The sequence below is a fragment of the Setaria italica genome, chromosome III (assembly GCF_000263155.2).
Source record: "Setaria italica strain Yugu1 chromosome III, Setaria_italica_v2.0, whole genome shotgun sequence".
In the NCBI taxonomy this organism is placed as follows: Eukaryota; Viridiplantae; Streptophyta; class Magnoliopsida; order Poales; family Poaceae; genus Setaria; species Setaria italica.
In genome coordinates, this window is record NC_028452.1 from 24,096,933 (window position 1) to 24,114,961 (window position 18,029).

An 18,029-nucleotide genomic window follows, 5' to 3' on the forward strand; every position below is an offset into this window, starting at 1 on the left:
ATTAGTTTGGGGGTTCTAGATGTGAGATTTATGCAAACAAGGTATGTTTGGGTTTAAAATGATCTCTAGTATTTTTGAGGAATTTTTGGTGATTTAATTTTTGGAAGTTTCTAACATGGCTAGGCGAAAATTGGTGTGCATGAGGAACAAGGGGGAGAAAGGGAGAGAGGCTGATGGGTGGGCCAGGTGGTGATGTGGTAGGGGAGGCCCGTGCAGTCTGCGTGGCAAGCCACATGGTATGCCCTAGGGCCAGGTGGTGGACCGGGGGAGGTGTGTGTGTGTGGTGTGGATGGGTGCTGGGGATTGTTTGGAGTCGAGTTTTGGGCGTGGGAGCAGGTAGGGATGTGTAGCGCATGTGGGGAAATGGTTGGAAAGAGCCGCGGCCGATCAGAGCATCGCTGACGGCTTGCCACGATTCCGGCAGCATGGCGGCTAGGCGTAGCGGAAGCTAGAGTGGGTGAGAAGGGAGGTGGCGGTGCGGGCAGCATGATGGCCGTACCTGAGGGGCAGCGAGGGCTCACGCAGGCAACATGACAGCTGGAGTTGGCCGGCAGCGAGCTAGCAACGGGGTGGCCAAAGGGTAGGATGCGGTGCACGGTCGGTGTGACGTCATGCTTGGGTGAGGGAAAGGGAAGGGGGGAGGAACCAGGGGTAGAGGATGATCACACTGTGGTGACGTCATTGTAACGCGGTACCGGTGGGCCGCGTGGCCGGGTGTTGATGCAAAAACCCAGCGCTTTAGGTTTCCGTGCCGTGCAACACACGAGGACCTGGGATATCTACTTCACTCCAGTGCAGGCTCCAAATCGGTTTATGAGTGGTGCAAAGGCGTGCCAGTCAATTTGACCTGAAAATTCCTAAGCCGATCAGTTGTAAAGCCTTTCGAACTCATGGGTAGGTGTTCTTGGAATAAACACCACGATAAATAGATAATTAATGTAATACATGCGGTGTAAGAAAATAAAGCAATCATGGCATGTGCCATCGGCTATGTTAGCCGACGGGCTAAGAAAAAGCATTAAAAGCAAGGCAGCCATAAAAGTGGGGATCCCCATTCACCACGCGCTGATCAGGTAAGCTAGCACATCTATCCAATGTCATGGTTGGGTATTGAACTTAGAAAAGGTAACCCCATGAGAGGGCAAAGGCATCCATCTACTAGCTTACAAGATCAGAACATAGAATAAGGATCGGCCGATGGTAACTGTACACAAGCCAGAAACATTGACAGATAATGGTTGACGCCATGGTTGGGCTCCTGTAGCCTTTAGACAGTAAAACCCCACGAGAGGCGTCACCCGCTACGTGCCAATGCATCAGACTAGAGCACAAAAACCAAGGGCCTCTTGCCTACCGCTCCACAAGCCAATCAAGGTAATGAAGTCTAATTAGTGTCATGGTTGGGTATTGAACTCAGACAAGGTAACCCCACGAGAGGGCACTAACTTCGACCCGCTAGCCTCAATTAAATGACTATCACGATCGCAAGGCCTCGCGCACACTCCTATTGGCTCAATGAAATTAGCGTGCTCCCACGGGATGCGGATAAGACCCGACTGAAGCATCATCTCCCAGTGGTAGCATGGTGACGTCAGAGACCAGACGGATGGCGACATGAGGGGCAGGGGTAAAGATCTATCGGCTAAAGCATATATAAACCAAAGCAGAGCACGCAAAAACTAGCCAGCCGATGTGATCTGATAACTATGAATGCAGTAAAAGGGACTAGGAAGCTGATGAAGACAACCTAATCAGATCTAAAGCATTCAATAACTGGTGAGAAACCGATAAAAAGCAAGCAAGAGTATCATCAAAAGCCTAGGGACTAATACTTGCAGATCAAAGGTATTCTCGATAGCTGCTGTGAGCACCTAGCAACAACCCCTAGATGGATCTAAGAAAACTCGATAACTTAAGCACCGTCGATGACAACTCAACGTATACACAAGGCCTAGGGATGTTGACTTGTAATCTAAGGTAACTCAATAACTAGCCACGCGTGAAAACATTCCAGAATATGAGACCTAACTCAGAAAGTTCTGCGAGAGGTCGCCATGACCGGGTGATGGTACTTACAAGCTCGCAGAGATCAAAGCTGATGCAGCCATACACGTAGGAAGGAACTCGTTGAAACTACTCTACTCTTACCCCTAAGGGTTTTGGTAGCTGGCGCTGAAAGGTTATATTGATTGATTGTTGATTGTTTTTACAAGAGCTCACAGGTTTATATTTATACCCTAGAGCAAGCTAAAGTCCTAGCCGAATACGACATGAACTATTATAGAAAACTACTCAAACTGCCTAAGATACAATCTCCACACTTTCCCTTATTTGGTGGAGCCGATTCTATCTCGGACTGGGCCTGCCTGGTCTTATGTCAGCTTCTGGAAGCATGGTCAACTGCGGCTGGTCTTGGTCAACATGGCTCCACCGGTAGTCTCTTTCTCTCTCCTCTATCAGTTGTCTGGACCTTATCAACAACGGTTAACTCTGGCCAAAAACCGGTGTCAACACATGTCCCCCAATTTTGGGTATAACATTATATTCGAATATTCTCTTGTCTTCATCAGTTTGAGCTGATAAACTTCCAAATTCCAATTCAGTCGTTGCCGCAATTATGGCTTCCCTTTCCTTGGTTCCCGTGGTGGCGCCACCCTCTATTTTCGGGATTCACCTTGTGAAGGAATATTATAAAACTTCTCTATCCTCCCATCCTCTGGTTCATCTTCCCCTTCAAGCCAAGTGATCCTTGCACTGCCGCCAATCTGAGATCAGATTTCGCTTGAGTTCTTCTTCAAACATCGCGCCCGCGCAAGCAGTCGCATCCCGATGGCTACATCCACTACCGTCCCAGAGGTACAGTACATTGCCGCCCTGATTCGTATTATCTTCAGATCCAATCTCTCCTTTCGCAAACTTTTTCATCTCCTTCCCTAGCTTAATTTGTAGGCGTTTAGAGACCATGTATTGATCCCTCTTAGTGATGTGAATCATGCTTAATTCCTTGGCCCCATGGGTGATACGGATCCGATGGACTTAATCAATGCCGAAACCCAACAAATTCTGTACAAGGCTTCTTCCATGGATCTATCTGTTTGGGAAGGCGATTTCTGTTCATGGCCCTGCAACCCCCAAGGTTGGATGACATGGTATCACAGGGTATCAGCCACCAAGAAAGTAGAATGGGATGAACTGTGCATCGGCCATTGTATTAAACTTTGTTTAGCCAATATGGAAAAAGACGAATCCATGCTTGCTGCTGCTTGGTACTTCTGGTTTGATGCATTAAATGCCTTCTTATTGGTGATGGTCCTATGTCCCATAGTTTGTTGGACGTCTACATGCTGACGGGGCTCAATATCACTTCCTCTGCTTCTCCTTTCCTATTTCAAATTGTCAACAAGCACAAATTGGGCACAAGAGGCATGATGAATTGTAGCCGATATATCAATTCCTTTAGCAAAACTTCGGTGCATATATCTACAGTTTCCACTGGATACTCCTTATTGTCGTGATTGATCAAAGCGCAGTCTATATCCTGGACTCTTGAGGAAACCAAGAGATCAATACAAAAATCTCATAGACATTCTTAACAAAGCATGGGCTCGCTTTCGTCGACATCATGCAGGTGAATTCAAGGAGGAACTTGATTTCAAGCCTGAATTCCCGGTATGTGTTGAATTTCAACATCTCGTGAGACTTCATTGAACACAACAAATATTTCATAACTTCTTTTGCCATATATATAGTGTTTGAGACAGAAGCAGGGGAATAGTTTATGCGGATACTACGTATATGAGTTCATCCATGGCTTTGTAGGTCCCAAGCATATAACTGACCACGAATTCAGAGTATGTTTACAAATTTCTTAACAATAAATTAGCTCTAATTGTGAAGACCCATTGATCTACTATATATATAATAACATTTACCAATGACACTGATGATGCACATGAAGGAAGCACTCCTCGACACGAAAAAAATCAGGGCAATTCAAGAACAACTCTCTGAATTTAGTTTTTCAGTTTCATAATGATAGATCAAATCTGCAACACCGTCGGGACTCGGGTTCAGAATAGTTGATCCCAAATGTTGAACTTGGAAAGTTGATGCAATGTAATATTATTCATATATATGTATGCCCAATATGTCTATATATAGAAAGTTGATGCAATGAAAAGTTGATGCATATTAGAACTAGTATACGTAAAGGAAACAAATACGAAATACTAATATAGAATAAAGAAACAGAAAAGAAAATGAGAAAAAAAAATAGAAAAAAATATCTAGTACCGGTTGGGGAGACCAACCGGTACTAAAGGTCCCTTTAGTACTAATTATTTTAACGGTTTTTTATACTAAAGATCCCCTTAGTACCAAACTAGCAATACCGGTTGCTAAAGCGGTATTAAAGGGGATTCCCAACCAATACTGATGGCGTTTTCCCACCCGTGGATCTTCGGCATGGCACGGTGTGGACGCACACCAAACGACGAGCCCAAAGATGGAGGAACTGCATCTTTCTCGCAACCGGCCATTGCTGCGTTCTGCATCAACCTCCTTGGATCCCGTGGCCTCTTCCACGACGTGACTCTACTCTCCCGTGGCCTCTTCCCGCAGACACAGAGGCCTGCAGCCGTTGAAACCCGTATGACTTTGGCTCCGATGGAGCCAGTTCCTCGCCATCCCGTGGTCCAGGTTCACTAGCAGCCGGGTGAGAAAAATTAGCGGAGCTCCCCGAGAAAAATCTGGCCACACAGCTAACGAGTCACGACGGACACCGAGAGGCCGAGACCGCAGAGGCCAGGCAAGCCGCAAGCGGCGACTGCGAGAGGCGGCCAAGCCGAAGCGCTAGCCGCCAGCGTGGATCGCCATCCCGCCCCGTGGTCCGGAAGATAAGGGGCGCCGCTAGGTGCCGACACGTCACGCCAGACGAGATCAGGATAGGCCAGCCTGGCCGGGTGACGCCACCGGCGAACGGTGGCCACTCCTGCCACATCCGGTCGTCCTGCGCCGGATGGGAAGATGGGGCGCCATGGAGCCGCTAGGCTATATATATATGCCGCCGGTGGGGGAGCCTACAGGGACTCAAGCAAGCCTCGCTCTGCTTCCTCTTCTCCTTGGTTAATAATACTAGTAGTAAGCATATACTAGCACTAGCTAGTAAGCCATGGCGCCGACCGTGATGGCCTCGTCGGCCACCTCAGTTGCTCCATTCCAGGGGCTCAAGTCCACCGCCGGACTCCCCGTGAGCCGCCGCTCCATCAGCACCGGCTTCGTCAGCAACGGCGGAAGGATCAGGTGCATGCAGGTAATATAATCGATCGATCAAGACACTGGAATTATATTCTTGCTGTTTGTTCATAGAAATAATGCAACTCAATAGGAAGTTTAGGAACTGATATGAAAGTGTCGTTGCTCAGGTGTGGCCGGCGGAGGGCAACAAGAAGTTCGAGACCCTCTCCTACCTGCCACCTCTCTCCACGGACGAGGTCCTGAAGCAGATCGACTACCTGATCCGGAAGAACTGGATCCCCTGCCTCGAGTTCAGCAAGATCGGGTTCGTCTATCGTGAGAACAGCACGTCTCCCTGTTACTACGACGGGCGCTACTGGACCATGTGGAAGCTGCCCATGTTCGGCTGCACCGAGGCCACCCAGGTGTACGCTGAGTTCGAGGAGTGCAAGAAGGCCTACCCCGACTGTTACATCCGTATCATCGGCTTCGACAACATCAAGCAGGTGCAGTGCGTCATGTTCATCGCCTACAAGCCCCCGGGCAGCGAGTAGACCGGCGGCGCCAAATAAAAAGCTTAAATACCTGTCCGTCTCAGTTCAACACCGCTTGATTATCTCCATTTTTCCCCATCTGAACGCTTCTGTAACTATTGGGCGAGCATGCGTGCCCATGAGCAATGCTACCATTGGCTTGCTAAACATGTGAATGCATGGTACATAGCTCCGGCTATACCTTTGCACATAGTGATATATTTACACGAATGTATACACAGCGATCATATTCATACGACAATGTACCACTAGATTGCCAATTCGTTGGAACATTATAACATGGTTGTTTTACTTACGTAAATGATCATATGATAATACAAGGAAAAAGTGTATTTTTCATCCCTCAAATATTGCAAAAGTGTGATATTCATCCCTCATATTTCATTTGGGGCAAATCAAACCCTTAACTAACTAAATTGATACATTTATCATCCCATCTTAGTTTAACAATAATTTAGTGCCATCTAACGGTAGCTTATGCCCACGCAATCATCCGACTAATCACTAGTTAGTGTAATATGTTGAGTTGAAGATATAAAACTCAAAAAAATTCAGTAAATTCTCTAAATTTGCTACCTATAAAAATTTTATCGGAAAATTTGACAGAACCGAATCACACCAAACTTTTGATTCAGCATCTAGACGTGACTAAGCAATGATTAATAAGATGATTACATGGCATAAACCGATTGTACATGATACTAAGCCATCATTAAATAAGTTAGGGATGATAAATGCACCGATTTAGTTAATTAAGGAGTTGATTTTCATCAAATGAAATATTAGGAATGAATGTCACACTTTTGCAATATTCGAGGGATGAAAAATACACTTTTTCCATAATACAATAACATATATATATATATATATATATATATATATATATATATATATGCTCAGTCATGCAGCAAAGTAATATCGCCTTTTTCAATATGTTTTGCGTCCTAAGTCCCGCGTGCTATGTATGGACTGAACCTTGTTTTTGGCAGTGTCATAAAGTTCCCTGGAACTATTAATTTGAAAATCTAGATGTCCAAAATTGTTAACTACTCTCTTCCGATCCTAAATATACTAAGTCCATTTGAATTTGGGCACAATATTTAAGGTAAGAGGTAGAACGGCCTTGTTGCCGATCAACTAATGCTAGAGTTAACACATATAGGCTGTGAAATGGAAACTGCGTGATGCTAAGAGCAAGATTATCGTTGTTGATATGGGAAGTGCAAAGGTAGTTTAATATTTTAGATAGATCATGTAAGGAGGTAAGAATCATACGAGCCAACCTAGCAAAGTTTCTTTTGAACGAAACCAATATATCAAGATAGAATATATGCCCAGTCAGCATCGGCTCAGCCTTGCCACCACAGCTCAGCCTTGCCACCACAGATTCATATATAGATCTGTGGTCGCCTTTTTCCTTGTATGCTGACGATATGGTCGTCTTTTTCTATCCAGTCGCCCAGGATCTCGTCGTGATCAGAGAAATCCTATCCCTCTTTGAGAAAGCTACAGGGTTGGCAGCTAATTATGCTAAAAGCCAAGTTTTCCATATTCATTGCTCAGACAAACGTTCGCCTGGTCAGGGACATCATGCGATGTCAGATCGCGGACTTTTCATCACTACTGAAAAACTGAGCATTCGTCCAACGCATTAGTACCGGACGTTAGTACTGATCCTCAAGCACAGTACCACCGGGCACCCTTTAGCACCGGTTTGGAGCCTCAACCAATACTAAATGGCGACATGGGGACCGGGTGGCCAACAGCTAGATTCCTCTGGAAGCCATTTAGTACCGAAATGGTACCGGCTGGTAGTTCCAACCGATACTAAATGGTGTCCACGCACGTATGTACCGACTGGTAGCTTCAACTGGTACTAAATGTCACAATTTAGTACCAGTTAGAGCCACCAGCCGGTACTAATATACAAACTAAGAAAAGCTCGTTCTTCCTTCCTGAGCCCAAGCTCAACCATTTAACCGAGAGTTCGGGCTTCTTCACTCCCATGGCGACCTAGGGGAGGTGCTGCTCATTTTTCCCACGATTGGTGGGGATTTCACTCTTCCAACTGTTCTAAAGGTTAGAACTTCATCATCCCTCCTCTAATGTTTTTGTTTAGTATTCTACATTTTATGCTTTGTAGCTAGAGAAATTTGTATTTTTTAGAGTAAGAATGAATGTAGAGTTTTTTCATTTATACATGCATGCATGGAGGTTATAATGTATATTTGTTAGTTAAGATAGTATGTTCGAAGTTGAGAAATTCATATTGGTTGATGATAAATATGTAATTTTTTTTAGTACCATGTTGGATGAGATATTTAGTTTTATTTAAAATAAAAATAATCAACTAATTTAAATGCTTTACGTACATAAATAACATAGTTGAGCTCAAGCTGACGGCAATTCGGGACAAATGAAGTTGCTACCGGAATTTTCTGAAAGTGGTCCATAAAAGGTCAGCAATATTTTTCAGAAAGGTTTTTTTTACATTTGTTGCTTTACAAATGGAGAAGTAAATTAAAAACTTTTTGCAGATGGACCAGCAATGGATGTACGGCTACCAGTGCTCCATGGCATTCATTAATGGCCTAAAGACTTTCCTCGAAGCGGCAGACGCCAACAAGTCCCTGAAGGGTTTCATGTGTTGTCCATGCAGAATGTGCAAAAATTATAAGGAATACTCTAACAGAAAGACTCTCCATGACCACATATATAGTTCGGGTTTCATGGAAAACTATATTTTTTGAAGCAAGCATGGCGAAAAAGGAGTTGTAATGGAAGATGGGGAAGAAGATGATGATGATGATAACAACATTTCAGCTGACTGGGCTGAAGGCAATGCCTTCGCAGATGTTCCAATGGGTGAGCCTGAAGAAGATTTTGCAGAACATGAACCAGTTGACGAACTAGGTCAGGTCTTGCTAAATGCATGGGAAGAGTCCGAAAATGCGAAGGAGACAAAGAAGTTTGAGAAGATGTTGGAGGATCACAAAATGTTGTTGTAACCTGATTGCAAACAGGGCCTAAAAAGTTGGGTAGCACACTGGAATTGATGCAGTGGAAGGCAGGAAATGGTGTGAGCGATAAGGGATTTGGGGGCTATTGAGAATCGTAAAGAATATGCTTCTCGAGGGCAACGAACTGCCCTCAACCAAATATGAAGCAAAAAAGGTTGTTTGCCCTCTAGGATTGGATGTATAGATGTAACACCCTAATTTTAAAAATTTTGCAATTAATAAAATATATTAGAATTCTCTTAGGTAGTTCATTGTTGCATTCATGCTGGTGCATTATTTTTGGTTGTTTGAATTCAATTTTTCCATTGAATTCATTTGTTTGATTTTCCTTTTCAACCTTTTCTTTTCCCTCTTTTCTCTTTCTTCCTCCGACTTGTTTCTCTTTCGGCCAACTAGTTTTTCCTTTTGGCCTGCACCTCTTTGGGCCTGGCGTGCTCCGCCACAGCGGCCCAACCAGCCAGTCCCTAGTAGTAGCCTGTTTCCACGCGCACACTTGCGCGGCTGCTGCTGACAAGTAGTCCTTACCCATCATGAGTAACCCCTAACCGTCACCCCCTTCTTCCTGCTAGTACCCAAGCCAGACTCGAGTTCTAGTTCGGGTCGTGCAGCGCCTCGCTTTTCTTGGCCTGCATGCTAAGCTTTGCCTCTCGGGCCTTTATAAACCTCCGCTGCTGTCGGTGTTTTAGACCGGCAACCCACCAAGGGAGTACCCTAGGTGGTATTTTGTGCGGTGGGTGTCGTCGAGAATCAAGGAGTCGATGCTGACGTAAAGAACACGATTTAGATAGGTTTGGGTCACTAGATCGCGTAATACCCTACATCATTTGTGTTGATTGTATTGATTGAGTTGTCTTCTCTTTGGAGGGGGTCCCTGCCCACCCTTATATAGTCAGGGGAGCAGGGTTATAGGACGGATTGTGTACAAGTCCTAGTCGAGTATGTTACAGAGTCCTATTCTAACTCGGTAATCTACTTCCTACTCGACTAGTCTTCGGGGAAACCATGAAGCCTACGTGCCCTGCAAAGTAGTCTTCATGTCCGAGTAGGTTTCAGGTACGTCCCCTTTGAGTGGGTCCATAAGTCTTCTGGCGGGCCCAGGAATGCCTAGCCGACAAGCTCTCGAGTACTTTGTAGTTGAGAGAAACAGCTCCGAGTACTTGAGGATGCCGCCCGAGTTCTTCCTGGTGTTCCTTGAGTACTCCTTGATGTGGCCAACCCTCAAGTTTCGATGCTGTCGCATGACTGGAAGGTACTCTTAGCAGTCCCCGATGTCGCTTCGAGTACCTTTGCCTGAAACTTTTATTATGTGGTAGTGCGAGACAATCGTACTCCATATGGAGTAGCCCCCGAGCTTTAGGTTGAATCGAAGAATCAGGCTGAGGGTCAAACTTGTAATTTTGCTTCGACTTAAGTAGTCTTCAAAAAATAGAAAACTTTATCCAACGGATACGGTATACGCAGCCCCCGAGCACTTGGACAACTACTTGTAGTCGATGAAGGGTTCAATCTTTTGGCTAGAGTAACTGTTGGACATTATGGTGGTAAATCTGAGTTGTATCTGACCATTGCTTAATTGACACTTGGAATCCGGAGATGCTGTTGATATAATAGGGGGCCCAGCGGTAATTAGCAAAACGCTTGTTTTAACAGATCTGTAATTTGTGCCCCTTTCTTGTGACCCTAGCGCCACTGCTCTTCCTTGCGCCGCCACAGCCATTGTTGCTCTTGCCTGATCCATGAGAGAGATCTACGGCAGCCCCTTCCTCCTTCCCTTTTTTTCAAGATCGATTGATGCGCATCAAGAAGATGGGAAAGAAACCTGACAAGATCCAAGGGGATACCGCGGCCACCAGTAAGTTAAGCTCTAGATCCAAGAAGGGCAAGGAGCTCGTGTTGCCGGTGCCTAAGTGTGGCCCAACAAACCAGACTGCGCCGCCACCTCCTGGGATCACCTGGCAGCATTCCGTGATGAAGGAGCCGGCGGTCCAGGCTTTGGTTAATGTGAAGTTTCCTCAACCGAGGGTTGAGCTTGAGTGGAGGCCCGCATACGGGAACACGTGGTAGTTTCAGGAGCACCCCAAGGAGACGGTGATGCTTGCTCATTTCATCGAGAGAGGATTGGCGGTGCCCACTTCTGACTTCTTCAAAGGTATTCTCGGGTACTACAACCTTCAGTTAGTCCATTTGGATCCGAATGGTGTGCTACACATGGCTATCTTTGTACACTTGTGTGAAGTATACCTGGGTGTTTTGCTTAGTCTTGATCTATTTAGAAAGTTATTTCGCTATAAACCACAACTCAGTGCAACTAGGATAGAAGTATTTGGAGGGGCTGGGTTTCAGTTGAGGAACTCGAGTGCTTATCTTGAGTATGATCTGCCCGATTCTCATGGTGACTAGAAGAAGAGGTGGTTTTATATTGGTAATATGATTCTGTCTTGCCAGTAGTCACCGGCCATGCTCCAAAGCATGCGGACAATTGGGTGAACGAGCCCGAGGATACCCCTAAGATCACTAACCTGTTGACGCAGATTGCCGAGTTAAGATCTTTGGGTTTAACTGGCATTAATGTGGCCGCTAGTTTCCTTAAGCGGAGAGTTCAGCCCTTGCAGCAACGTGCTCATTCAGGCTTCGAGTACTCAGGTTTTGATGACTCGTCACGTATGTCCCCTGAAGACATATCCGATGAAGATGTGGAGGTGTTATTGGGTAAGTTATCCAGTAATTATCAAGGAGTACCAGTACTCCCAGGAGTCCTCCGTCAGTTTGATGGTTGGTATGGACTGACAGAGGTATTTTCTTCTTTCCTTTGCTTACTTTGGGTAGTCGAAGGTGTAGTAATACTTCCGACTGACAATTTATGGTTTGCAGTCCTGGGTGCTTCTTGGTTTCTTGACCACATCGTCTGAGGGTAAGGAGATTGCTATGATTGACACTGAAGATGCTCCTTCTCCTCCTGCCAAGAAACACCAAGTAGTACGGAAAAAGGCTACTGCTCAGCATGTTTCGACTTCATCGAGTTTGACCCTTAAGGGGTCACAGGGTACCAAGGTGTGTAGTTGCACGTTGCATTCGAGTACTTTTGAGTTTCTCTGTTGACTTAGTCAAATTACTTTGCAGAATACTGACAATATTAGTCTATGTGTTGAAAAGGCCGCCGACTTGTCCTTTGGTGATGATGAGGCTACTTTTGATGAAGTAGTCGCAATTGCCAGAGACGCGGTTGCCAATGTTGCGGCTATTGAAGAGCCGCCTGTGGAGGTGCTGCCTTTGAACTCGGGATCCAAAACCTCCGAGTAGGTGGCCTCTATGCCGGTGGTCCCTGATTTGATAGCCCCTGAGCAGGCTACTAGGCCATCGGTTGATGAGTCTACAGCTTCTGAGCTGGCAGATACTGTGAAGATACCGGTGGTTGCTGCTGATGCCTTGTTGTCTGAGGATGTTGCTGGTGGTGAGTATACAATTTATTCTAGTAGTCGTGTGTACGTTGTCTCAGCCTTGGTTCTATCAGGACTTGGCGGTGGAGTGGAGGACCTTCCTCCTGCGGCCCCTGTGGTGCCGAGTATCCAATCGGTGGTAACCGAGAAGAAACGTGTTCGTTTGCCGCCGTGATCATCCCGGTAAGGGTTTGTGTAATGTCTCCTTTTGATGATTTTGTACTCTGTAGTCATATTATGATCTTGTGACTTGGTTGATCTAGGGATGCAGAAGACATTATTCTTGTGGAGGTGGGGACGGAGGCTAACCCGCCGGGTATACTCTCTGGGCCCATAGTCGATTTGACTATGGATGATGCACCTGAGATTGACGACACGGGTCGTCTAGGTGCGACTATATCCATGCTTTAGGAGGTCATCCGCTCAATAGAGGGCCCGTTGGTCCCTAAGAATTCCTCGGGTGTGCCACCTTCGACAGCTGAGGTTGCACCAACTGTGAGTACGACTGGTGCTAAAACCTTGGCACTGGTTGCTTCAATAGAGATGGGTGAAGTTGGAGCAACAGGTATGTTTCTTTTGAGTGTAGATGTTTGTTGGAAAGAATACTCTCTTGTATCTAGTAGCTAATCATGGTTTGTCTTCAGGGTCTCTTGTTGGTAGGGAGCCAAAGCCTGAAGTTGCCAAGAGTACCGATGGTCCGGTACTCAAGCTGCCACCAGAGTCAGAGATTAGGAGAGCTATCCAAAGCTTTTAGGTACATCATAACTCGTTTTCTGTTCTATTGTGTTCTGACAAGTCTTGACGGCTTGTTTTGTTTCGTTGAAGGATTTGTATGACAAGGCTCAGAGAAATACTCAGGCTCTTCTAGAGCGCAGCGAAGCCGCCCAACGGGTAGCGTAACTGGAGCAAGAGTGTCATTGTCTTACAGATTCCTTGAGAGTGCACGAGGAGACTGCAAAGTCTTTTGAAATTGAAAGAAATGATCATGAAGTCCTCTAGGAGCGATTGGAGAGTCGCTATAAATCTGTGAACAAGAGATATCAAGGTGAGTACTCATGGTTTTTTTTGAGTATGTTTTGATTGCAGTTGTAATTTTGATCTGTGTGGTGTTTGGCATAGAGATCAAGAGCAAGAAGGCCGCTGCAAGTAGCCAACTGCTTGATTGGAGAAATGCTCATGATCAAGTAGCTGACGAGGCTACCTGTCTTAGGGTAGCTCTGGCTAAAACTCAGGCAGCCTATGAGCGTGAGAGGAACTGGAAGAATCGGAATGGAGTGATACTGGCGATGGCTATGGTGGACTGTAGAAGCCATGGTAGAACTATAGAGAGACTGAAAGGTGATCTCCAAGAGTTGACTAGTGCTACTCAAGACGTAGTCAATGCTGTTGCTCCCCTCGAAGATGACGTTGAGCCTCGCTCACTAGTCGAGAGACTAAGAGCTGCTCCTGGTAGAGTTGCTGGACTGTGTAAGACTGTGTGCAAACAAGTCCTTGTAGTGGTCAAGTCGTATTACCCGAGGGCAGACTTGACGGCAGCTGGTGATGGAGTTTCCCGGAACTACACAGAAGATGCCTATGTGCAGTATCTTGAGGAGGCTGAGTTGATTGCTTCAAACATGTCTGAGTTTGTATTTTTGGAGGAGCCATAGTCCCTTGAACTCGAGTTGTATTTTTGTCGGGTACTCATGGGTGTACTCAAACAATTCTCTTTGTAAATCTTTTTATTGCAAAGTCTGAATTCTAATTGCGATTGATGGTCTTTGTTTGATTCACTTTGTAGTTGGAAAAGATGAATTCGAGTGATTACGTAGTGATAGTATCCGGTGTGGTTTTCAATTATTGGTGTTGTTGTTGAGGGTACTGTGACCATTATTGCCTTGTACTTTGAGAGGATGCACAGGTGAACTGTTCACTTTTGTCCGTTGTGCTTGAGTGCCGCCACGTGCGTGGAGTCAAAAATTCCTACCTGACCCTTGTCAGTGTCTTAGGCTGATCGTCATGAGCAAGCAGTAACTGCGAGTTGTTGGCGGTTGCAGCTCTTCAACTATAAATAAGCCTTGGGTACTCGACCAAGGTCATGCTCTTCAATATAGCGATGGCTTGCTTTAGGTTGCTATTGTTTGATAGTAGAGAGCTTCCGATGAACGCCTCGGTGCTAGAAGATTCCTCGTAGATTAGAGCCACCTTCCCTCCATAGACTCTTGCGCTTGTAGGGATAGCCACGATGCTAGAAGAATCCTCGTAGGAGAATTTGCTGCGTGCCTCATCTTGCAGCTTGTGATCCAGCTAAGTCCATACTAGAACTCGCGAATGATGGGTGATGAGCTCCGCGGTCTTTATCCGGCTCTCTGATCAGAGGTGGAGGTGTGGCATGCAGTGTGGATTTATGCGCTGAAGTTGTCCAGGGAGCACCTTGGGTAGTGCACTTCGTCTTCTTGGTATTTTTCTTCCTGATCCTGCGTCGGGGATTCATCTTTGTCACCGTTGAGGGAGCGGCGGTGAAGGAGTTCCTAGTGTTGTCAGGGAAGAGGACCAGGATATGGCTGCGTATTGCGCAGCTTCCTCATGTGCAGGTCCTGCATTTTGACACTACTTGTACCTTGGTAATCTAGTAGTCACCATGCCTGTGTATCCTTGTAATATAGTAAAAGCTTGGGACTTCTATTCAGACTACCAGTAGGCAGTTGCTTGTAGTCGTTGTTGTGCCATTGTGTTGTATTTTGTATACCCTGACTTCATTGAATAGTCGGATGTAACCGTGGAGCTTTTTTAATGCAAAGAATGCAATCTTTGAGTACTCCTTCTCTGATGGTTGCGACAATCTTGTGCCTCTAAGCAAATGACAGCGCTATAGTCGTGGCTTCTTGTTATAAGTGTTCTAGCCAAGTAAGTGAAATGACTTGAGTCATGGCTTTATGAGGCCGCCTAATCTTGTAGAGACGAGTTGGCAAAAATTTTGGAATTCGAGCTGAGATGCTCAAGTGGCTGTGAGTAGCCGATGAGTTGTGATAACTGAAAGAGACTTGATGGAATCAAGTCAAATGGAGTGCTGGGGCTCGGAGAGCTGGAGAGCTCAAATGGCTGTGAATAGCCGATGACTTGTGATAACTCGAAGAGACTTGGTGGAATCAAGTCAAATGGAGCATTGGGGCTCGGAGAGCTAGAGAGCTCAAATGGCTGTGAATAGCCAACGAGTTGTGATAACTCGAAAAGACTTGATGGAATCAAGTTAAGCGGAGTGCTGGGGCTCGGAAAGCTAGAGAGCTTGAGTGGCTGTAAATAGCCGACGAGTTGTGATAACTCGAAGAGACTTGATAGGATCAAGTCAAATGGAGCACTGGGGCTCGGAGAGCTAGAGAGCTCAAGTGGCTGTGGATAACCAAATAGAGGCAAAGATGGTGTTTGCCAAAGAACTTTGTTGTTTTAATAAACTGACATGAAAGCCCAAGTATATGTCCTGTAGTCTGCTATGGGTAATAGCGACATAGATGTTCTATATTCCAAGAGTTTGGTATTTCTTCTCCTGAGAGATCCTGTAGTCGGTACGATCCAGGCCCTGTGACGTTGGATATAACGTAGGGACCTTCCCATGGCGAGTTGAGTTTGTGCAGCCCTGATGTGTCTTGGATGCATTTAAGGATCATGTCACCTATATTGAAGGAACGCTCTTTAATATTGCGGTCGTGGTAGCATCGTAGTCCATCGAGATATCTGGCTGACTGAACTAGTGTTGCACATCTTGTTTCTTCCAAACTATCGAGGTCCAGGCGTCTTGTTTCCTCTGATACTCCATCATATTGCTCAACTGCAAGAGACTGCCACATCACATCTGCAAGGAGGATGGCTTCTGACCCATATACGAGGAAGTAGGGACAGTGCCGAGTAGGCTTGCATGGCTGAGTACGTAGTCCCCAAAGAACATTGGGTAGTTCTTTGAGCCATTTGCCTCCTTTTGTGTTGCCAATGTCGTGCAGCATTTTCTTGAGAGCTTCAAGTAACATGCTATTGGCACACTTGACTTGGCCGTTGGCCCTTGGATGAGCAATAAAGGCGTATCGTACATCAATTCTGCTATTCTCGAAGTATTCCCAAAAGTCGTGATTGTTGAAGTTGGATCCTAGGTCAGTGATGATCCTACTGGGGAAGCCGTAGCGATGAACAATTTTGTCCAGGAAGTCGAGAACTCAGCTGCCTTGGGGCAAGTGACGGGTTTGACTTCAATCCACTTGGTGAATTTGTTGATGGCTCTGAGTACTCGATTGAACCCTCCTGGGGCAGTTGGGAGTGGTCCTATCATATCAAGCCCCCAGCATGCAAAAGGACATGTTGGAGGTATTATGATGAACTTGTAGGCGGGGACATGTTGTTACTTAGTGAAGAATTGGCAGCCTTGGCATCTGTGGACTAGTTGTTTTGCATCGGCTAGTGCCACGGGCCAGTAGAAACCTGCTCTAAAGGCTTTGCCTATGATTGTTCATGAAGAGGCATAGTTACCACAGATTCCTTTGTGTATTTCTTCCAAGATTTCTTGACCTTCTTCTTAGGTGACACATTTCATGAGTATCCCTAAAGATGCGCTTCTCTTGTAAAGCTTGTCTCCGACTAGAACATAGTTCTTTCCTCGTTGTGAGACTTGTTCAACTTGTTTTTTGTGAGATGGAGCTTTTGTTCTTTGATGTAGTCGATGAACGGTGACCTCCAGTCAACTTCTATCATCATGATCTCTCGGCTGGGTTCTAGAGGTTTTGTTGTGGTAGTTGCTGGAGTAAATTGTTCTGGTATGGAGGGCTTGCGAAGCTCGTGTACAAAAATCCCTGTTGAAACTTCTTCATGTGTTGAGCCCATTTTTGATAACACATCAGCAGCTAGATTGTTGTCACGAATGACATGGTGGAACTCTAAGCCTAAGAACTTGTTCTCTAGCTTGCGGACTTCCTTACAGTAGGCGTCCATGTTTTCCTTATTGCGATCCCAATCATTATTGACTTGTTAATGATGACTAGTGAGTCACCATACACCAGTAGTCGTTTGATTCCGAGTGATATTGTGAGACGAAGACCATGTAGTAGTGCTTCGTACTCGGCTTCATTGTTTGAAACTTCCCAAAAGATCTGAAGAACGTATTTGAGTTGTTCACCCTTTGAAGAGATTAGGAGTCCTACGCCGGTGCCTTCAAGCTTGAGGGAGCCGTCGAAGTACATAACCCAATGTTCTGGTCTTTCGATTGGTGTTGGTACTTGGTTTTCTCTCCACTTTTCTATGAAGTCCACCAGAGCTTGGGATTTGATAGCTATTCTGGGTTTGAAGTCTAGGGATAGAGCTCCGAATTCTACCGCCCATTTGGAGATTCTACCCGTTGCGTCTTTGTTGTGAAGGATTTCACCAAGCGGGAAGTCGGTGATGACGGATATGGTGTGTTCTTGAAATAATGTCGCAACTTCCATGAGGTAAGCAGGATTGCGTAGAGTAGCTTCTGCACCGGTGGGTACCGAGTTTTGGAGTCCGAGAGTACTTCACTAATGAAGTAGACGGGTCCCTGGACTTTGTAGACGTGGCCTGGTTCAGACCTTTCGACTATTATTGCTGTGCTGACAACATGAGTAGTGGCAACTATCTATAAGAGAAAGTCTTCTTCTGGAGATGGAGCTGTGAGGATTGGTGGTTTTGACAAGAAGTCCTTGAGCTGTGTTAAGGCTCCGTCTGCCTCCTCTGTCCACTGAAACTTGTCATGTCATTTGAGTAGCTTGAAGAAGGGTAATCCGCATGCTCTAAGTCTTGAGATG

General features: G+C 45.7%; 1 protein-coding gene across 1 annotated transcript; it reads left to right on the plus strand.

Annotated features, from left to right (window-relative positions):
- The first annotated feature begins 5,075 nt into the window (after positions 1 to 5,075).
- Positions 5,076 to 6,128, plus strand: LOC101763632 (ribulose bisphosphate carboxylase small chain, chloroplastic). Its single transcript, XM_004962245.3, has 2 exons — positions 5,076 to 5,311; positions 5,424 to 6,128. The coding sequence occupies exons 1-2, from the start codon at positions 5,171 to 5,173 to the stop codon at positions 5,787 to 5,789; spliced, it is 507 nt and encodes a 168-aa protein (XP_004962302.1). The 5' UTR covers positions 5,076 to 5,170; the 3' UTR covers positions 5,790 to 6,128.
- Positions 6,129 to 18,029: the final 11,901 nt, after the last annotated feature.